The following is a 23,193-nucleotide window of genomic DNA, read 5'->3' as shown; positions in this document are numbered from 1 at the left end:
CGAATAGACGGGACGAGAGCAAGCGAGGGCCGTGGGAGGCGAGAGGAACGACTGGAAAGAGAGGCAACGCGAGCTTGGCGAAAGAGCGAGAGAGGGTCCAGAGAGCGAGAAGGGGTGACAGGAAAGGGGTGGGCTGTTCGAGAGGGCAAGGCGAAACCATGAGCCATCGACCCGAGAGTCGGGTTCGAGCTCGTTATACTCTCCTACAGGATGCATCCACGTCTCTGCATCTCCATGCAGTTGCACAGTGGGGGTGTGGAAGGCGGGCGGGGGGTGTGGGGTGGCCACATTCACCGCAGCACACCGTGTACCCCGACGGCACACGGTCCCCGTGCCATTGAATGTGCCACGCCGCTACCACCCCCCCCGGTCACGGCTAGCCGTGTATCGTGCAGTTGCAACGAAAACTGTGCGTGCGTCGAGCGTATACGGGGTGCCGCGAAAATCACGGACAAGATTCGATCTACGATGGTGTTCTGGTTGCAGATGTCGGGTGACATCGAGGAGACGGGTTTTTCTTCGTGGAGAAGGGCTGAATCGTTTCATCGAAGTTGAAGGGTCGAGGAGGCTTAACGCGTCAGGGATTAACTGGATGAAAGGATAATGTAAAAATTGATAGCGATGGAGGAAATTAAAGGGATGAATAGACTGAAAATTTGTAATAGGTGAACAGGTATCCTGATTTTTCGTCAGAATAGTTTCTTCTTTCTGTGTGCTCAGCCTTCGTAGTGGCAAGTTTTTCGTCGCACCCTATACATTTCCAGCGACCGGGTACGAGGAGAAAGAGAGGGAGGCTGCGTTGTGGAAAAAGCACCCGCACTTTTTTTTTTATCGTCCTCTCCGTTTTCCGCGATAGAGGCGGGTGAAGTGGAGGATTTAGTTTTCGAATCGATGCTTTTAAATGACATTTATGTCTATATGAGAATGTGGGGCGAGTAGAAAGGTCGATGTTTTAATCGCCGGAGGAATAATCGATACGGTCGTTTATATGGGACACTGTCGCGAAATTGCTGATGTGTTTTTCGATAAATTTCGTCCCATCTCCCTCTGCGCGACCTATTTTCCTTCGATAAACTTTTTATCGCGACTTCAATTCTGGCATACATGGCGAGCAAATATTGGCGAATCTGGGAATGTTTAGCGCGTTGTATAACAAAGTTTACAGCAAGTGGCCGAGTATTCCACGTTCGGTATTGAAGTAGAACGAAAGTGTTTGTGAAAGCAACAATTTTCGAAATAAATATTACATAATATTCACAACTCGCTTACGGATTAAATAAACTTCAATCTCCCTGGTAGATACAAGATATCTTTATATGCAATGCAACTTCCCGATTATCTTTACAATTCTATTCAATGCTATAACGTAAATCTACTCCGTGAAACCACAATTCCACCCCCAAAGAATAACTCCACGAGGAACGGAGCGAGATGACGAGAAAACAGGTAATGATTCGGAGACTACAACCTCTTGAGAACGATCAGATAGGTAGGAAGAGAACCAAGATAAAGCTGTATCTTTTATGCCAAACTCATATAAGATTGCTTCCAAGAGCCGATGATCAAGGGTATCAAAAGCCTTTGAAAGATCAAGGGAAACGATGCAGGCAACAGACCTGTCGTAAAACTGTGGCCAGATCTGAAACCCGACTGAAATTTAGGAATAGCTTCAATATGGTTAAAGTGTTGTAATAGTTGATCGAAACAAAGTTTTTCAAAAACTTTTGATAGGAAAGGAATTAACGAAATAGGACGCAAAGAATTGAGAGTAGATGAACCAGATTGCTTGTGGATAGGAATAACTATGGAGTGCTTCCAAAGGCGAGGATATATACCCGTTGATAAAGAAAAGTTGAGAATGTGAAGGAAAGGATTTAAAGAAAATGGGATGGAATAAAGGAACATGTTGCTTGAAATGTCATACGGACCTGAGGAAGTTAATTTGATCTTCTTTAGTACTGACAAGGGAAAATCCCGAACCAGAAAATTCAAAAAATTCTGAAACTTTATGGATATGTAGGGAATTTCCTCCTGATTACAAGGCAATTTTTTTTTGCTGCCCAAAATCACACCAACGGGGTGAAATTAACCCCTGAAGATTCGGCTGTTTTTCGATTTTATTTTCTAACTCGCATTCTGTAAGATATAGAAAATAAATTTCAAGACAAAAGTTACTTCTTTTAATTAGATCTATCAAATGGTAAAAGTTCTATCAATTGTTTAAACAATTAGAAAACAGTTAAAAACAAAAATATTAATAATGTTTTCTAAAATTCGTTGTGTCACGTGAAATCTGAACTGGTTGTTTAAATAATTATGAAACGGCATAATACATATTTTCTTCCATACAATTTCAACTTCTGTTGTATTGCGGAAATATGCTCCTCGACAATCGAATAAATTTTGCATGCCATTGTAACGTACCTGAAGCTGCACGACGAGCAATGTTCTTCTAACATTTATTAGGAAATAATAAGTGACTTGGGAGAGTATCCATTTTTTTATTTTTCATGTAAACCAATGTTGTTACACCATTTCTTCGAACGGTACAAAGCTCGCTGCAACTACTACAATGCAGTACAATCAAGAAAAACCAGTCCACTTGTTTAGCCGCATGGTAAAATTCATCACCTCTCTCTCGCGAATCAAGCCCAGATGCCATCGACCAGTCGTCCACCTTTTGCTCACGTGATAACCACCCGCTCTTCAAAGGATCCACGGCGCCTGGTAAACAACCCTGCCGCTGTTGTTTGTCGCTCGGCCACGAAATTACATTAAGTGCGCGGGACGATAAAACGCGCATAATTAACCGGGCGGGAGTAGCCATCAAGCTTTCGAGGTGAGTGGCAGCAGCCTCTGAAATGCACTTTCTTATTTCCCGCGTGGGGAAGAGGAGCGGACCGCGTCGTCGTTCATCGTTTAAATGCCGCCCGGGGAACGTGGCTCGCCCGCGACTCTGCTCCTCGTATAATCGTATGAATATTAAATAGCCGAGGCGTAGCTGCGGGTCCGTGTGAGGAGGAAAAACAAGATGCGCTAGGGATCTGAAGGAAAAGAAGCCAGACGGCGTGGGGAGGTGGATGCAGCAGCGAACGCTGTTTTTCGCGCGTTAAGAAGAGTGTCCACGCGTGGGGGTGGTTTTCAGCCGCGAAATAGGTATCGGTGGAAAAGGAAATACGAAAACATGGAGGGAGCAAGCGTAGAATCTGTGAGCACACCGGCTCGTTTCCAAAGTTCCAGTTTCCAGCAGGTTAACGAACGAGAGGAGCCTTCGCTCTCTCGCCGAGCTATAGACTCGTGTCTTGCCGATGAACGAGGAGGGAATAGCCACCCCTAAACTCTACAGAGACTCGGGATGCCACTCAGGGGAGGGGGTTAATGGATATCGAGCGAGTCGTGCCAGCCAGCAGCTCACCTCGTCTCTCTTCACCTCCATTCTCATTCTCTCTCTCTCTCCCTCTCTCTCTCTCTCCTCCCACCTCTCTCCCTTGGTGTCTCTCTTCTGCTGTGCGCTCGTTCAAGAGCTTCTTGAAGACCGTAAGAGACGATGGGCTGCCGGGGATAGTAGTTGCTTTATCGAGATCGCGGTACATCGGTACGTAACGCTGTCGGTCACCGCTCGAGCATGATAAGGAGAGACGCTGGAGCAGTAGTCGTGCGCTGCACGGTCACGTGTACCGGTGCTGGTATTCACCTACATGCACGCTCGCTCGAGAATTCCTTGCTTCCTTCCTACCCTCGTTCTCCCTGGCCTTTTGATCCACGGCGTAATCTGTGATGCGTGAGGAATCCGCAGAACGTCACGTAGCCGATAAGGAAATCTTGCCGCGACGCTGCAGAAGAGAGGGTGGAGTACAGGGGCGCGAGAAGTGGCCATTGAACGGGTTCGAGATCGGTCACGCTCTCTTGGGCCGGGAGTAGACCCGTTAAAGACGGAGGAGAAAGGGGTTCAGATATTTCTCCGAGAGCAACTTGTACGCAGGTCTTGGATGAATTATAATCAGTGTAGGGAGAGGCTAGGTTCCTAGTTGTTTCAATTTTTAAGCCGCTCCTCGCGAAGATTGAATCCCGTAAACGGATCCTAGGTGTTTCAGCACTTCGCACCCGTTTCTGCATGGTTCCAGGGAAATCGTTGAATACACTCCGATGCACGCGTTCGCGTGCGCAAAGTGCGCTGTAAGATCTATAGAGAAAGCGGTTGAATCATTCAGAGATAATTGGGAAACAAATCGCGGAGATAGCCTTCGCGAGAATCGTCGCCGAGAATGGGGCGGAGGATGAGATACCGTTTGTTTCACCGCCGAACGGGCGCAAACTTCGCGACGAAATTATTCGCTCGAGCGAAACCGCGACGATTTTTCCTCAAAACATCACGAGGAAACGACGCGAGAAAATAGGGGGAGGCCTCTGGGCCCGCATCTCTCTGCGGTTCCATTAACTCCAACGGCAATCGCGTTACCTCGGTCTATAACGCACGGGACATTTTTCGAGCGCGTCGAAAGACGTGGCACCCCTCGCGCTGCATCTTGACGCAACCGGGCTTTACGAAGCCTCCTGACAGTTGTCTGTAGTTTGATGATCGTTGCGATTCGATTGGAGGGGGACGATAATGGATAACGTCGCGTCCAGAGCGGGATAGGCAATCGTACGGTGGAAGCTTGGAGATCGGCGATGTCTTTATTCCGTTACCGGCCCGTTCATCTTCCACCGAGATATCCTCGCGTTTCTCTAAACTGGATTAAGACGCGCCGCGAACATCAATTTCCTCGGCGGAAAATTGGACTAATCAATTCCCTCGGAATGGGGATCGAGCAGTTTTAACGCCGATTTCCGTTCCATGCTCGGCCATCGCCGAGTCGATAGAGTGCAGCCCCTCGTATCTTCCTCTCGGCTACCTCGTTTTTCACGGGCTCTTGTCTATCGCCGAAAGTCCGCCTTTCTCGTGTATCTGGTCAACCACCGATGAATATGCGAGGGGCTGTTGCTGTTCCTTAAGTGTGTCTCGCAGCTCGCCGGCAAGCACGCCTCTTACTTGTTAGGAGTTCGCCGTGGATCTGAGCACCGCGCTGCTGCTATCTGCATACGCGGCGTTTATTAAATTTTCACGGTACAGTTACGGTCTCTCCGCGAAGAGGTTATTCTGGCAATAGTTTCTAGTCATCAGGTTCGCGCGCGTTCGACGCGAACTTGGGAACTTGGCCCTTAGTGCGGAGTCTGTGTCACTGCGGTGAATCGATGGTGAGTTTGCTTGATTTCGAATGATCAAGATCAATAGTGATTCTTCACCAAGTTTACCTGTAGGTAGCTATATTAAATTGCACCGTGCATTTGTGAGATTTCCTAGGAGCGTCGATGGTGTTTGAATGGTTGAATAGAATGGAAGCAATTATTTCTTAGCCAGTACTTTATCTTTTAAAGGTCGAAGCTCAGGCCGATACGAGATGTTTTCAAACTTACAAACTTGGAGTTGAACACCGAGATTTTTAAGGTGCATCATTATTTTCCCCACTGCTCGAGTGTCAAGTAAAACAGAATGCAATGAGGCGGTAGCGAAGAGTGAAGTGGTGATCTTACATTATCCCCGGGCTACCCCAGATCGCCAAACAAGCAGAACCCCGCCGGTACGCGGGGATGGAGCGAGCGTTAATGACGGAACAATGGGAATGTGAAGGCCTCGAGCGTTTAGCGCGCAATGGACGTTGTATATTTCGGGTTTACATTTGAATTTTTAAACGCGCGTTTAAAGGGACGCACGGGCATTCGGCGGCCGTTAGTTACTCCCCGTGAAAATTGCATCGGTGTTACACCGTCGATGGAACGACTGTCGCGCGGGTCCGACGGGGGAAAAATGGGGTGGCGGTGTAACGAGCGTGTTTCCGCGGTGCGTCGAGACTGTTTAGCGTATTATTTATTCGTCGATACGCGCGACGCGTGGTCGAACGGGTCGCGCGAGGATGACACCCCTATTTCCCGAGGGAACTGAAGTAGCACGCGCGACTAAACGTACGTAAACACGTTTATCGTGGAATAATTTAGCAGCTATGCATGGGCCGTCACACGTGGCGGACCGACGCACAGTGGGACGGATCGACGTTTAGGTAGGCATTCAGTTCATTTCTTACATATTTCATCATTTAATGATTATAATCTAAGATTATAGGTAATGTATTGTATAATAAATACAATAATCATTTTTTTTCTCGTCGCTCTTTTTAATAATGGGACTTCAAGAGTCCCTTTATGTTGATTTCCATATATATGGGTCGGGGCTTATTAATAAATTATTTAGAACATCTTGATTTGTCATTTTTCGGCTGCTCTTTTTGCGTATAATTCGCAGTAGTTTTTAAAAACATTATTTCGGGCGTTCTGGGCTTCCTCAGTTAAATATTCTAAAAAAAATTTTAGATTTCCATTTTTAGAAAATGATCAGCTGTTACACATTGGAATAGTTTTAGTTAGTCTTTTTGTTGTAATGAAAAATATAAACACTTATATTCTATTGCCAAATTAAGATTTTTTGTTACCATTTTCGTATTTTTGTAAATTAAAAGAATTGTTCGCATTTGTCCGTAAATTCAAGCATACCTCATAATTCTGTATAGATTCAATTTCACAAAATTCAATTATTCATATCCGACCGCATCCGACCCTTTGAAAAATTGATATTTTTTTGCACAAACGCAGGTGCAGGTCAGGAGAAATATACTATTTTGCTCCAATTTTTTATTTGCAATAATAATTGTGCAAATTGAATGTTTTTAACTTTAAATTACACTAATTGAGTAATGTTCAAATATAATAATAATGAGTAATATATTTTGGAAGTGAAGCACGTAGAGGTGTGTAACGTGCAAAAGTAGGAATAAAACTTTGGGGAAACAAATAAAAAGGAAGCAAGCAAGTTCTAATAATGATTTTTTTGTGAAAATAGACACATTCATCTGGATTAGCCAGGCATAATAAGCTGAGGTACATCTCGCGACCCCAGAGTTTACCGCTGGAAAAATATCTCTATTGGTTTCAAATGTATCCATTGGTATGAAGTATATCTGACGTGTCACACAGCTATAACTTGGTAACAATGCAACGCGATAGATGCAAAGGATTTCAGCTAATGGCTGACAAACGATAGTCAGTTGTTAAATTCAGGAGCGGATTGTCATGGGTCAGTATTAGAACTGACGGAGATCCATCCAACAGCACGTGCACAACATCCACTCGCCCACCTGGCGCGGTATCATACACTGGCGATGCTTTACTGATGAATTATCAAAGATTCCCCGTCATTCTTGTAATTTAATTATGTGTAACGTAGGGGCGAAAGGCGCGAAGCAATTTGCAGAGCTTTAAAAACGGAAACTGCGTGGGTACCTGGGAGTAGGTTTAGGGGAGAGTGCCGTAACGCGGAGTGCAGCAGGTTGTTTGCACTTGAGCGACACTAAGTGTGTAATATCCGCAGTGATCCGAGTATACACAGATTATTGAATCTACTGGAATGCATCCTGAATCTTGAAATCGAAGGGCTAGTGAAATAGACTACTACTACTTGCCACGTGTCTGTCCATGACTCGTCGTTTCTACTTAACACCTTCATTCGCATTTTCCGAGTCCCGCAGCTCTTTTCGATTCTACGTCAGAATTAACCGCTTCCCTCCACACTCCTCGCTCTTCACCACCTTTTTATTTCCCGCGTGTAATTTCCTTTTCACCCATCTCGTTCTACATTATCGGGCGCACGAGCAGTCAGTTCTCAAAGGGTGGCCGGGTTGATGCTATTACGCGGCGCTATCTAAATTATCTTCTAATATCGCCGCCTCGCCGGAGTAGCCAGGATAATGAGCTCATTACCGTGCAAATTAGTTCCGCGATTTGTTCGTCGGGGCAAGGACGCGATACAAGCCGTCAAGAATGTTGCCGAGGTTCATTCTCCGACGAGAGGGCCCCGCGAAAACCGTGCACCCTCCTGGCGAGGAGAACGCGAGCCCCTGTGCAGGGTGCCGCGCGCGCGGAATACACACCGAGCGTGAAAGGAAGCGTAGGGGCAGCTTTTGTCGCGCGCGTACGCCGGTGCTCCCGCGAGCATCGATGAAAAGCAATCTCGGCGAATGAAAATGAACGGACCACTCGACGAACCAACTGGCGTGCGTGTTACGGTCGAGAGCTTAGAAGAGGGTCGATCGGGGGCGAGCAGGGGCTGCCAAGGAGAAAAACACGTCCCAAGGTGGTGGCGCAGCGGGGGCGGGCAGCGAGGGAGGTTGGACGTTTCACCCATGGCCGATCAGGAAATTGGCCCTCCTTTCGCCGTTTTATCGCGCGTAAAACTGTGACGCCTTTAACCCGGCGACGACTTAATTTACCGGCACAATGCCGCTCAGAGAGAACTCGAGCACGGACCCTCTGCCCCCGTCGCCGTGTCTCCGTTCTTGGGACGGAAGCCACGGATGACGGGGCCCCGATAGTGTTTTGATTCGAACGGGTTTCTGTGGCTCTTGGGGGACCAAGCGCGTGATCTAAGGTGAATGTCCCAATTTCTGCTCATTTAAGAGGTTACTCGTCGTAAAGGAAGTGTAAAAAATTTGTTTGTGATCACAAGTTGCAGAGTAATTGATTAATTATTTAATAATAAATATTTCAAGATGTTTAACTATTAGTAATTTGTAATTAAATACAATGCTCCAAATGTCCGTATTTCTGCTCACGGAAAATAGCGATGTACGTATTTCTACTCACCATTTGTATCAATTTCTGCTCACATAATATGATGCCTTTTCACGTTAAAATAAGTTACATCTTTTATGGAGAGGTTTTATAACACAACAGTAAAGCATCAAATAATGATAAACAAAAAATAAGATGCCTTCGAATAGAAATAACGGTTACAACGTGCATTAAATTGTAAGGTTATGTTACTAAAATTCTGGTGAGTAGAAATGCGGACGTGACGGTGATTTACTTGACCCTAAACCTGCTCACCTGTTTTCTACTTAAAAAAATTAAAAATAGTAAAACATCTAAATCCACAGCACAATACGGTATCTGTTTATGTTATTAAATGACAACTTCTACTGCAAAAACCTATTTTCTGCCGAATTATCGAATACCAATAGCGACGCTGTTCTACTCTATGTCTTAGCACAACCAGCTAGCACACGATCGAAAAATCATAAGTCCCTCGTTTTAAAAGTTTTTTGTTGCTTATGCTGCTCTTTGATTAGCCCCAACCTCGCGCAACACTCGCGTAAATGTGCAAATAATTTAGAATTATTTTGTTGCAACTATAGTGCAAACGTAACGCTTATAATAATAAGAAAAATACGAAATTAGCAGAAATGGGGACATTTACCTTATATATTCGATAAGTAATTGAAACTTACAGTACTAAAGTTTCTTGCAAAGGAACCATGCTACTACTTTAGCCTCAACTGCTCCAGCGCCAGGAGATATGGGATAAAGATCGAAACAGAAGTCGACGACAGAAGTGTACAAGAAGGAGGGTAGTTGAACCTCGAGCGCGTCGATCCCCCTTTTGAATCTTCGTCGAACTTTCCCGCTCGAAAACTGGTTCCTACGTCTGCGCGCTCTTTTTCCTTCAAAATTTCCTGGACGATTCTCACATACAATCCCGTTACAACTACTTGGCGAAGGGGGTCGGAGCATAACATCGAAAGTTTTATCGGGAGGGAGAAACCGCTCGATCGGTCTCCAACTGTTTCGTTCTATGACTTGATCCCGTTTCGTTCTTCTTCCTGTCGCATCTTCGCGACTCCGTAATCGTTTTTCAGCAGGGGACTGTTTGCGACGTTAAAGGGATCGCGGAGCTTTGTGGCAGGACGCACGCTACCATCCACAAGTTTTTCGCAAGTTTCAGGTCGCCACTTTCAAACTTTGCCCGCAATTTTTTTGCGTTAAAAGCTAGACATCCGTACGATTCCCTTCTCCGGCAGAAGTTTCAGGATTCGCAGACGTCTTCTGCATGTCCAACAACAAACGCGCTCATCGAGAAGCACGCTTAAACTCTTTATTCCACGGGCCACGGAGTTCTCGAAATATTTCTCAAGTAATTAGAATTGTAAAGTAATGTGAGTCGTTAGGAAAAGGATACTGACGATATTCGCGGTTGCAGGTTAAAGTAATAATCCGGAGACGTCGGGGAAAGTAATTTCAATTGTAAATGCCTCGCACTGGAACTTCCTTCGGCAAGGAAAATGGCCGGGATGCAAAGTAAATTTTCTTTCTCCAGGGGGGCGGGCAAGCTGCGCTTCAATTCTGACGTATCTAAATCACTTTCTGTCGACTTTCCGCAGTTCTTCCGCTCCCTCAATTTTCTCCCAGCAATAACTACCTTCCCTGGAACGACATTCGGCAAGTTACAGGGTACCATTGTGGTTTCCCAGGGACGGGTCTAGGCTGTTATCATAAAATGTGCTCGAAATCGATTGAAAGTTGAACTGCTCTCTGAATAAAGATGAAGTGTACTGAGTGTTAGAGAATCTATGATAATGTCGTGTTTCCTTTTCAATGTCACAGAATGCGGTTAATACTAGATTTAAATGAATTTCTTTGAAATTGTACAATTTCAGACCACAATTTGCAATCTCTTGATTCGAACGAACGTATGAAAATTTATCTCCTTCGAATCACTTGTTGGAGAAATTTACTTATTGTTCGGATCATCTGGGATATAATATTCTCTGTAATTCTCCTTGTTTATAATTATTCTGCATGGTTAGATTTTGAAAGCATATTTGGGATTCAGGACCCTGTAAGGGAAGAATCGAGTGTTCTTCCATTAAGGTTTCAGATAAACGTGGCTTGTTATTCATGGGTCTATGATAAATCGCTTTGAACTGGGAAATATTTGTCAAGAAAACGTGTCGTGCAAACGATTCGCGTACAACGAACGATGATGGATGGAAGGAGAGTAAAGTTTAACGGCTGGGAGTACAGCTCTCAGGTTGAAGAAGTAGATTGATGAACGAAAGTGAATCAAAGATACGCGATATTAATCAAAGACGGTGCAAATACGAAGGGAGAATTCCTAAAGAACGTGTGTCTTCAAAATTTCAAGACCACTGACCCGATTTACAACTCTGTCGTTACATTTATACCATTCATCGTGAGCGGAAGAAGAATTGAGAGAATAGCTTGCGAAGCAAACGCAAAACACGCGCGCGCATGAATTTCGCGTGTCGTGGGAAAACAGAAACGCTTTCAAATTCATTTACCTTCCCCGTGTTTTCCTTCTATTTTACACGGATGACGGGCAAGCAGCGATACATGCGCGAGCTCGATTTATTCCGAACTGAAGGAAACTCGGGACTTGTCTCCGAAGCGAGGAGGGAAGAGAAAAGAAATGGGATGGAAGGAACAGAATTAAAAGTAAAGGAAAGTGGAGAAAGAAGATATTATGATTCGCAATCGTAAAAGTTTCGCGCTACCGACGGTATCACGGTAGAAGAGCCAAGCCCAGGAAGTAGCTGTTTAAATGAACGAGGAAAAAAGTATTTCAGAGTGGCTGAATATTGTACCCGATACGAAGAACAGAGACTTCCCTAGCAGTTATTACTCTACTTTTCTTCGTCGGTTTTAATCTATTTAAAGTACGAAGCACGAAACGGGGCAACTCACAGATTTCAGTAACGAAAACGTGCTCGAAATAGCGCAACGTTTCTTTCGAACTAATAAAACAAATCACCCCTACAGGGATACTTGACCAACCAAACAGAAACAACTCAAAAGAAACTATCAAATAGTACTTAAGAAACTCAGACATTAAATTACAATTAATATCACCAAGCTTCCTACGCCGCAACTAAACCATTCCCCCAGTCATTTACAAATCAATCTCAACCACAGAATCTCTCAAACACCCCTCGTGAATGTTCATCACACTTGTTAGAGACAGCTGATCCAGCCGAACTGTTTTCCGCGAACTGTTAGGAAGCAGGGCAGGCAAGGGGCGACAGAAATGACTAAACAGTGTGGCAGCGAGTGCACAAGTTCGCCAGGCTTCCATCGCGAAATGTCCAGTCCCTTCCGTCCAGTGACGAGGGTAGTTCGCAGCGCTCGGCAGCGGTACGAATCAGTTTCACGGAGTTTATATTCATAACGAATAGGGTGTGCAGAGGTGGGGCTGGCGGCGCAGGGCCAGCGGGGGTTTGCCCATCGGGATGTATACGTAGGCTCGTCACGTTGCCTCGCATTATCCACATAATCGGAGAACGTGCCAACGAGAGAAGCGCATCTCTCGACGTCCGCGTCCCCAGCCCCGTTGCATCCACCATCTACAAGCAACCCTTCAGACTGTCTAGGGATCCGTGTACAAACCTGGGATACTTGAGCGATAATTTTCACAGTGACTGACAGCGTTCCCTGTTGATCTCCCGGCCTCTCTCGCCCCCCCCCCCCCCGAGCTATTTTCTACGTTTCCTATATTTCCAGACAGAGCATTAAGCTGTTTGCTCTCAGCTGGCCTCCGCTTCCGGTAGTTTCGCTGAACCTTCCGCGATAAACCTCGATCGATACCTCCTCGTTTTTCTTCCCTCCTCCGCTGTCCTTTTGCCCCTGGTTTTCGTCCACTTTCCGGGGCGCAGTCACATCGATGGTTAAGAAGTGCGCGGCGACGGGGAGCTTCGAACACGTCGGAAACTTTAATTGCACGATTCCGTGTAATTATACCGAGCATTTTTCCCCTTCCCGTCCCTGCCGATACGGAGGGTCGAGGATTTCATTTCGGAGGGATAACTTCCTGTAGTTTCGAGGAGTTATTTCTCCGCGAGTGTTGCCCAGGAAAATTCCGTATCTGGCTTTTAATCAATCCCCGGGAGCGTAGCTGGATTCCGTGCACGGTGCCCCTGCAGACGGGTCACACTTTTATCCTTCCGCGGCGAGTATCGCGGCGGAATTTAACGGGTTAGTTATTCCTGCGATGGTACAGAGACCAAACCGATGGCTCGGCGGCGCGAGCATCTCCCATATCGCGATGCGCCTCATCTACTTACTTACTGCTAATTTCGCGCAATGTGTCCTGGTGGTCGGGCAAAGGTTGATTAAAGGTTTGCTTAGCCATTAAAATATTCCATTAACGCTCTCGCCTCTGTGCATTCGAGCACGTAGGTCAGGCGAAACGGCGAAGAAAGGGGGTGGTAGATAAGCCGAAGACACGGAGCGAGAGAGAGAGAGGGATGCAGAGGATGGGGAAGAGGAAGAGGAACGGAGGAGGAAGACGAGACGGTGAAGGAACCTTATTAAGGGTGTCTGTTCCGCCCCCTCGAGCGCTTAAATTTCAAACTGTCGCTATACGAAACACGGCGACGTCGTTAAGGCTCGACCGTCGAGATTAAAGGCTTTCGAGATTCGAGAGATTTAAAGTCTGGAATTGTCCGCAATTAGTGCGAAACGGTGGAGGGAGGAGAGAGAGGACAGCGGTCGGGTGAGTGGGCGGGCAAAAGTGGCGGGGGTGGGCAGGGGGTTGGTTGAGCTCCTTCAGGAAACTACAGAGAGCTTCCTGCAAGAAGCGAAAGAACCGGGCAGAACGTTAACGAGAGAGGTCTTAAGATGCGTCGCGATCATTATCGACGTTCTTCATTGTCTGAGTGATGTCGCCCCTTCCTTGGCCAGACAAACGTATTGTTCTTCTTCGGAACGCGAATACGAAGATATTCTTCTATCATTTTCTGCACGTTGATGCGGAAGCGACGCCGCGTTGTTTCCTCCTTCGCCTTTTCGCCTGTCCTCCTCTTAAATTACCGTTTAATGTTGCAGCAATTTCCAGTGGCGTTTATAAGTCACGTAAGTAGATTTCATCGTAGCTTGGAGATCTTTTTACTTCCGTTCAAATTGTCCTTTGAACTCTTAGCTCTAGCTTGTAATTTCGGCAGGGACTTACGGACTTTGATGTGTTTAATTGTTGTAGTTGCAGTGAACTGCCTTCTGATCGCTTCTCTTGTAAGGTTTCGTTTTCTTCCCCTGCTCCGAGCCACTTATGGGAATTACATGGAAATGAGTTAACCCTTTAAAGTGCTCCGTGGTGGAGGGCTGTCTGCCGTTGAATTCGACTGTTCTTTTCCCCGTATCGTTTGTTACCGTGGGCTGGAGTTAATTTTTGATTCAAGCGTATCCTTTATACCCGCGGTTCTGACGAAATTTCGAATGAAAATGTACACTCCAGGTAGACGCGCGCACTCCACAGAATAAAATTACGGTTTTCCTTTTTGCTGCGTACGCTCGAGGGGGCTGCTCTCCAACGAGACTTTTCCACCGACAGAATTTCTCAGGAATATGTACTTTGCGAACGAACGTGCCAGTGAGAAAAGTTGATCGAAAATTTTTTTTCCGCCTCCGAGGCAAACTGGCAATCGAACTTCATTGGCTACCTTATAATTGTGCCTAAATTTTTTGCTCGGATTCGAGTAGGGCGCTAATGGCCTCGCCATAAAATCACACAATTCAGAGTATTTTGAGTTTTTATTACGAGGGATAGTGCACTGTAGCGGGCACATGGAATATAATAAATAATTGGAATAGTAGTGCATTACAAGCTTATGAATTTGTCATGATAGCGACAAATATTTGATTTGTCGTCTTAATATATAAAGCAGAAAGTCTGGGGGAGATGAATGTGACTGTTTTCGCAACAAAAAATAAATAAATTTTTTTTGTTATAAAATCAGAATCTAAATTTCGAGCGAAGCCGAGTAGTAAACCTAGTAGTATTATAAGATGAACGTTCACTTTGGAAATTCTTTACGAAATGACGTTTTCAACGGACTATACAACTTTTCCACCCTCATTACGATGTTGCATGGTACATTCGAATCGCTTTTCCCTCGAGAGAATGTAATCCACGCTCGGGAAAATTTAATGAGAGAGTGGAACACGGTTTTTACAGTCGTCGATTCTAAACAGGCCCTACTGGGAATTCAACGCTGTTAGAATAGGTTTTTCGAACACGGGCAATTCAAGGGAGTGAGAATTCTACAGCTACGTGTAAAAGTTACAATTCCCCAAGAAACTTTTGAAGAATTATAAGCTATTCGAGGAGAAAAAATTACGATTCTATAAGTTCTGCTTAGGAGTCAGACTTCAACCTTTCGCAAATTCTGCTTTTGTAAATCGGGGAAAAAATTTCAGTCCCAATTAGTGCACGCTTTTCACGCACGAATCTATCGCAGAGTATGACGCGCGTTTATTCAGTTCATCCCCACGATGTTTTCAAGAGGAACTTCCATTCTCTCCTATCAATAGACAGATGCAGATTCAGCGTGTATGTTCCAGAAATTAGACTCACACGAGTGTCACGTGCTCGCCGTTATCTTGTTCCCGTCACGCAGCCCAGCGAAACTTTTAGCGATACGTACCCGAGAAACCCGTAACAGTTTCCACAGAACAGGGTTCGTTTTACCAAAATAGCACTGCCAAACAGTGAACCGTCGCGGAGCTCCTCTCCCCGTTACCTTCGCAGTGAATATACGCGTGAACTCTCGCGAAGCTGCTCGAGATCATCAACCCTGCATCCGTCACACCGTCGACTTCACATTGAAACAGGCAAGCGAAAGATCATCGCTGACGCTCTTGTAAACTTCCATCGACCATCGGACAGAGCGGCGACAGAAATCAGAGTGCCACGATCATTTTTCACATTGCTGTTAATCCTGTCAACCCCTTGGACGTTTAATTGCTCCGGCGAAGAGCGTGCGCGGGATGAGACACAACAGACGCTGCACTCTCAGAATCAAGATCCACGCAGACTTACCGACGATAATTAGGCAGCGGGCCAGCATCGTTCGATCCTGTCCTTGGACCTGGGTGAACCTTGCAGCCGGTGTAAGCGGCGAGGCCGAGCGTGGTGCCGGTCGCGCGTCACCGCGACGATGATCCTCGGCTTGGCCGTGGCGGCGACGATGGTGGTCCTCGCGTTGCTCACGGGTCACGTTGCTCCTCTAGGGTGTCACGTTACGCGAGCGATCACGCCGCGACGCGGAGATAGGAGGCTGGTGACGCGCGGCCAGGTCGTCGCCGACGTCCCGACGCTGGTGCAGCCGACCGCGGAAGCGCACGCGGCGGCAGGGTCATACGTGCGTGGACGGACGCTGCGGCCGCCAGTTACCGCGCGGTGACTGATTAAAGATCGGCGGCGGTGGCGGCGTGGACAACAAGGGGACAGAGAGACACGGCCGTGCAGACGGAGCAAAAGAGGTCCAGCGGAAAACGCGGCGCGTCCACCCTCGCGAAAGTCTTTGGCCTCCGGCACCACCGGCCACGACTGATCGTGTCGGAGAACCCCCGCGGCCCACCCTGCGCATGCGTTCCACCCTCTCCTCGCGATCCTACCCCCTCCCGTCCCTCCAGCCCCGTTTACTATCGGCCCTCTTCCTCCCGCGGGTGGCTGGCCGCGTAGCGTACGGCTTGGAGAGGGTAGCTGCAGGTGCCACAAAGAATGAAAGGGTGGACGTGGAGGGTGCGCGCGGCCCTCGCACGCATCCACCGCCGTTCGCGGATGCTCTCGCGACGCGTTTTTACTCTTTTTCAACCTTCCTTTCTGCTCGTCTTCTGCTCCTCCTGTTCCCCTATTGTCCCGGCTAGCTTCGTACGCGAAGACGTTCGGTTAGACTGGATACAGGCACGCGAACCGATGGGTGCTTTTGCTTGTTGGATGTTTCCCGCCATTTTGCCGATGAAATGTCTGTTTTCACTACTGTGGCTCAAGCCTCGTGACTTTTGCACCTTTTCAATCGACCCTCGAGCTTTGGCTGGTGGCATAGGACGCTTAGAATGGAGAAGAGTTGAGGGTTGCAGAGCGCCCTGGGGTTTCGAAAAGAGGCGAAAGTTTGTGAATTTTTTTTTAAGAAGCGAAAGCATATATTCTTACAGAACTTTTTGCGCTTAAAAGAGCAACGTTTAAAGAACATTTGGTAATTTTTTCGTAGAAAAATATTTAGGTTTATAATAAAGTAACAACCGACATCCAAGAAGCATTTTTAAAAATTTGGCTTTGCGATGAGCACTGCCATTCGGAACCAGATTATCTAAAATCAGAAAACAAAAAAGATTTCGTTAGTATATTAATGCATCCTCAGGTTGACGGAGAGAATTTTCCAAAATATTAATTTAAAACAAAATGGCGGCTATTTAAAGTTGAAATCCTGATTTTTTTCGCGTGATTTTTGCACGAAAAAATCAGGATTTCATCATTAAATAGCCTCCATTTTGTTTTAAATTATTATTTCCAAAAATTTCCAAAGACCACCCTTTTTTTGGCCTCCTGACTGAACATGACCCCTTAATGCGCCGATGTCGAACAATTATGGGCTACACATCCCTGGGCCGACCAATTTTGCTTTACCGTCTTCCTCCCCTGCTATATTTCAGCGGAATATATTTCCATATTTCGCTGCATTACTATCATAACATTAACGTGTCTACTTAGTCATCCATCGAATTCTCTGTCCTCCTATGACAAATTCCTATCAAAGGTAATTCCAGTCCGCGCGCGATACGATTTTAAATGACATTCTGCTCTTCTGCTGCAAAGCCGCGGACAGTTCATGGTTGAAACGTCTGCGCGAGTAATTCATGATTTTACGCATGGCCTGCGGTATTACAAATTTCAGGATCCTTCCCGCGACATAATCCTTTGCAAACCACATGCGACTCGCGAGCCCCGCGGTCGTCCATTCTGGTCAACATCGATACTTATAGGGGCACTGGGCGCAAAGAGTAAAACAGAAAGTGGATGCTGCGTGAGCTATCAGGAACTCTATAACGCCACATACGCCGCGATTAAACGGTGCTTTGAAGAACAAAACAGGGTGAAATGCCAGTATGCATTACTTTGAACGATCTGGCTTCCAATCACATTCTCCAAATTAATGTTCCGCGCTCAAACTGCTTGTCGGTTTAAGTCTATGATTTCATATCTACTTTATTACAAATTCGAATCGACAAGTACATATATGTACCTACATCTCTGTCAGCATTTCAGCCCCCACTTTTTCAAGAGCAAAGCATTCTTGAATGTAGAGGGAAATTCTACGCCCAACAATATATATCTCACACGGAGGCGGAATCTAATAATTCGAGTTCATCGTGAAACGTATCTCGAATCCTTTCATCGTGGAATTCGATTCCCTCGCCATTTTGAATACCCGCCGAGCACATTTGTCGCGCGGTGAAGCTTATTGCGGTTTTCTTCCAAATTTATCGCGTCTTATGGTGCACATATTGCGGCTCAAGTGCCCCTTGTTACCGGTTGTCATCTCGAGCTTCCCGGAACGAGCTGCTGGCGCGTCGTAAGGGTTGAAAAAGATGGGTGGATGCCGCGGCATCACCGCGCGCATAAAAAGAGAGAAAGGGATCGTTTCGCAGCCGTTGCATCTTTGAGGAACTTTGCAACTTACGTGGATGCAGGCAGGCAGGAAGGTAGGAATGTATAATTTATATCTTGGAGTTCTTCCCTTATATTCGTCTGCCCTTCCCCCGCCACATTTTTTATTCTTACTTAAACAAGTCTCGTCGACTTGTTTTCCCCATCGCGCGTCTCGCTACGTTGTCCTCTTTGTTGAAAGAAAAATGTAGACGGGAGATGCAAAAGAGGGAGGGAATAAAAACAGGAGTCTGAGATACACGTAGCGCTTCAGTCCTTCAATTTTTACTCGCCGTTATTTGCGAGAGATCCTAACGTCGTAGTTCTCTAACGACTTTTAAAATATTCCCCCGCTCGACCTCCGTTTCGCGCCGCTGTTTCCTCCAGCGAGACGCTGCGATCTGGAGATTTCCTGAACCTAGTCGCTGTTTTTCCTGGAAGCGAAAGAAAGGATTTGTCTCCTCCAAGCCTCCATCGTCACAGAAACATCCGGCTGTCTTAGCTATCCACTATCGAGTTCAAAGTCACATCCCCTTGACACGTGGCTTGCCATGATCCCCCCGGGATGGTGACACCGGACAGACCTAAGGGATGATTGTATATACCCGACCAGCAGACGCTACCGTTCGTGATAAAGCCGGACACCCTGTACACGGAAGGATGTGCTGATTGGCTGAGAGAACGGGTAGCGACGAGGGACACGAAAGTTTTGACGTTAAGCGACGGGGGAGCTCGCAGGCAAACTTGAGCCTTATGAAAGGAACGACGGAGACGCGCAGAGATCGCGGTGGTAACTGTCGCGGCCGTTGGACAGGGACAGAGGCAACAAGACGCGAGGGGGTGGTGGGTTGAAAGGGAGATGAGGTACGGCCAGAAAGAACAGAGAGCCAGAGAGGAATAGCCTGGGACAAGAGGGAGAGAGATAGAGGGAGGGAGGGACAGAGAATGGAAGGTGGGATAGGGGGGCTGCAATTGAGGAGAAAGAGAAAAGGAGCAGCGACAGGGATGAAGAGAGAGGGTCGGTCGGTGTGCGTGGGCGGGATGGGGGTGGTAGAGCTTGGTGCGTCCAGGGGTTGCAGCATGCACGAAAACGAAACGAAAGCGGGCAGCGCGCTAGAGACAGATGGAGCCAGGCCAAGTAGAAGCGACGAGGAGCTGGCGGGGAAATACATGGAAGAAAGGGAGGGAGAGAGAAGGAGGAGGAGAGTGTGCATCGGAGGCAGAGGGATGCAACGACCGTGTGTCCGAGCACGTCGTTAAAACCCGACCCGGGGCTACGGATTCCGAGTCGTCGTCGTCTGCTGGTAGCGGGCACAGCCCCTCTTCGGCATCCTCGACACTCTCTACACCCTCGACACCCTCCAGCGGCAACGGCGGCGGCAGCAGTACCGGCGGTCTATCGCCCGCTACTCGTTCGACTATTGTTTCGTCAAGTGCGACGTAAAAGACTCGAAGATCCGCCCATTGTACTGGCTATTAAGGCTGTTGTCTTGACACTCTTTTTCTCTGTCGGTCCCGCAGCCCCCAGCCGCCGTCGCTCTCTTTCTCTGTTCCTGGTGAAACGGCCGCTCGTAAAAGAGCCAGCCAGCGACGGTTTGCGCGAATTCAAATTCGTCCCCGGGTCACGTTCCGGCTGGGGGAGAGAGGAGCGAATTAGGGGGCCACCGCGGAAAGGGGCTGTTTCTGGGTGAGCCCCCACGTTCTCAGGCGCCCTCGCCGGGATATGGGTCTTGGGCTACAGAGTGTCTCGCGGGTAAAATATCAGGCGTGTTGTGGTGTAATAAAACGCTGTAAGAGCTGACTAAATTAGGGGAAGTGGTTAGGACGGATTCAATCACATGATATAGTAGATATTGTTTGATTATGGGCCGTTGTTGTATCAATCGTGTAGTTTGTCGATTTCTGATGAAATACTTAGATCACTCTTAACTCTTAGTAGGGTAAACCAACCAGTGAATGGCCGAATTGGTGAATCTATGGACCTTTGAGATTAGTACTTGAATATATATTTATGTATAACAACAAAACAACTGTTGAAATTGCATTTAAATTTATATTTCTTGAAATTTCTATAAAATAATTACTTATTCTTATCGTAATTTAAAAAAACAAAATTATAAAATGCAAAACGTGTAGAAGTCCAGTAAATGACCGCATGCTTTTAATAAGAATTGTACTTATTCATGTTTGCTTAATACGCGTAACTTAAAATATAGGAAATATCCTATATTTTTAGTTACTTTTAATAAAAAGTGCAACTACACTCCATTTATAAACATATAATAATGTTTAAATTTATAATTGACATTTCTTTGCTTAATGGTCGTCCACTAGTATACGGTCAATTACTGGTTGGTTTACCCTAATTGTTTTATAATATCGGCTGTTCAGAAACAGAAATCTTGTACTAGGGTAGATGCACCATTTGTGGCCACTTTAAGGATTTCAGTGACTTTCATCGTAATTATCTTTAAAATTGTATTTAAAATAAGGAAACTGTAAGCTTTACTAAATTTTACACTATCTTTACTATTAATGCCTAAGTTACCATTAACTAGAGAAATCGTTAAAGAATTAATAAAGTTAAAAAATATAAGAAATCCATTTTTCACCGTTTGTGGCCACTTGCACACTAGTTTTGGCCACTATCTAAATTTAATATAACGGGTTTAAATAAATTTGAAATAAGGGAGGATTTAAGTAAGACAAATACAGTATACGGCAACAATGTTTTATTTTATTATATTTAGTTGAATTTATTTATACTATAATCTTACATACTAATTTCTTACTTTCTTTGTTTCATTTGTTTCGCTCTTATTTTTATTTTTTCAACTTTGGTCTTCCTTTTTTTCTTCTTTTTTATCCAGCTTTAACCTTATATTTCTGGCGGGTATACTAAACAAAACATTTACGTTGTGAAATAACTACACATAATTATGCGTCTGCAAGCAATTTCAAGCTAAGAAAACCGCGATAATTATGCACATGCCTAAAAACAGTACAATGGCCACAAACGGTACATCTACCCTATATTCGGCGGACAGAAGCCACTCAGCACGCATTCGTTACGCCCGAATGAATCTCTTCCGTTCGAAAGTGCTTATTGGAAAGTGTAGTTTTCCCTGTCCCTGCCATAGAAAAACACTCGTAATTTAAGTTTATTTTCATCGTTGATTTACCGTGCACGTCGATAATCGAATTCTAAAAGCACGCCGAAAGCGGTCGGCGGCGCACGCGAGGTTAGATACACGGCGATATATCAATGCAGGGGTGGCGGAAGACTGGTGGGGGGGACCGTTTGTTTTGTACTAGTTACCTCTTTTCTCCGCGTTCTTCCGACTATTTTGTCCCACCCATTAGTCCTCTTTCTGTCTGTTCCCTCTCTTTCGCTCGCCCGCAGCCCCCCACCTCTGGTTGTCTTCCCTTTTTATAATATCTAGGCGCAAATTGCACTTGGCGACCGTGCAATTGTTCCCTTTTATTTCCTTTATGATGCACCGTAGGCACGAAATTGTGATAAACAGTGGCTCCCATCCCAAGCTTCTCTCATCCCTCGCCACTTCGTCTCTTCGCCCGTCGTGTCTGCATCCCTTTGCGGAGCGTTCCGGCTCGTAACGACAAATGAACTATTAAAGTTACGCCAGCAAGCGAGAAAGAGAGAGGGGTGATCAGCTGAAAGTTTCATCAGCTTCTTCATTCAGCGTCGCTTTCGCGAGATGTTTGCTAAATATTCGACGACGCGTCAAAGGCGATACATCGATGCAGCCCAGGCGAGGTGGGGCTGCCTCACTTCAAAATAAACTTGTGCCGCCTCTCGACACACGGTGCACGTTGCATTCGTGGGTTTTCTTCGAGGAAACTCGACGAAACCGAGTCGACGAACGATGGTGGAGCAAAGGTAACGGCGACCGTGGAACAGTGAGGGACAGGAAGGAGAGAGAGAGAGAGAGAGAGGGAGGGAGGGTGGGTGGTTCGTCGCAAATTGGCTGGGTAATCGATGCCAGTCTTGGGATTCCATCCTGAGATCAGGCCGTTGTGCCGTTTAATTAGAATACGACTGCTCCGCTGTGTCAAATACCAGAGGGCCTCGGCAGAGTAGCCATCAACTTCTGCAGATTTTCATAGCCTCGCCAGATTGTTCGAGCACACCCTGATTTAGATGAATTCCGCGCAGTAGCCGTCGACAGCTGCATCTTGAAAATACGTCGAATGCAAATTTTCTGGAACTATGGATTCGGGAAGAAATTCGTGAAGATACAGGAAAATTCCTAAAAAGCGATCTGCCACCATTTAGATAGATAGCTTGCTCGAGTCAGATGTACTGGACATTCAGATTATTGTAAAAGGGTCGATTTGGCTTCGTTGCGAGGCGTACAATTGTGGTTTAAACAAATGGAATTTCTTTACTATTCTAAGGGGTGCATTCGAGCATATTCGTGTCCAAGGCGGGAGGACCTAGCAATCTGTGCATTGATATAGAAATGTAAAACCTTCAGTTGTACAAGTTTAACATATGCATATTTATGAAACGCTAAGTTAGCGCGAGCTGATTGGACATGAATGTAAACCATCAATTAACTGCTGGTGGTTTGTTTAATTGGCATTAGTTGAATTGCTATCAGTGCCCGGAGGATTCCGAATTGAATGGAAGTCGAGGTAACGGGGGAATCGAACCATCGAATAAATGCAAAAGAAGGGCGAGAGAGAGAGAGAGAGAGGGAAAGGAAGGAACAAAGGCCAGGAATGAATCGTACGGAAGAAAGCGTCGTCGATACAACGGATGCTTCCTAAAGGATAATCGAGACAAGGGCAAGATAGCTCGG

The 23,193-nt window shown here is 46.2% G+C and overlaps 2 protein-coding genes across 12 annotated transcripts in view; one reads left to right on the top strand and one right to left on the bottom strand.

Moving 5' to 3' along the window:
- Positions 1–16,282, bottom strand: part of Dscam2 (Down syndrome cell adhesion molecule 2) — a 99,529-nt gene extending 83,247 nt beyond the window's left edge. For 10 of the 11 annotated variants that reach the window (XR_013084772.1, XM_076807759.1, XM_076807764.1 and 7 more), the window contains exon 1: positions 15,758–16,281. Coding sequence is in view for 10 of the 11 variants with exons in the window: in XM_076807759.1 (XP_076663874.1) it covers positions 15,758–15,785 (28 nt within the window). In the remaining variant the exon portion in view is untranslated. Of the gene's footprint in view, positions 1–15,757 lie in introns of all 11 variants that reach the window. The other variant, XM_076807760.1, reaches the window with a different exon arrangement.
- Eip78c (Ecdysone-induced protein 78C) overlaps positions 1–23,193 on the top strand; it is a 284,379-nt gene that overhangs the window by 11,290 nt on the left and 249,896 nt on the right. The window lies entirely within an intron of this gene.

Source organism: Andrena cerasifolii, chromosome 3, assembly GCF_050908995.1.
Source record: "Andrena cerasifolii isolate SP2316 chromosome 3, iyAndCera1_principal, whole genome shotgun sequence".
Taxonomy (NCBI): Eukaryota; Metazoa; Arthropoda; class Insecta; order Hymenoptera; family Andrenidae; genus Andrena; species Andrena cerasifolii.
Note: the sequence above shows the minus strand (reverse complement) of the source record. Positions and strands in the feature narration are given on the sequence as shown.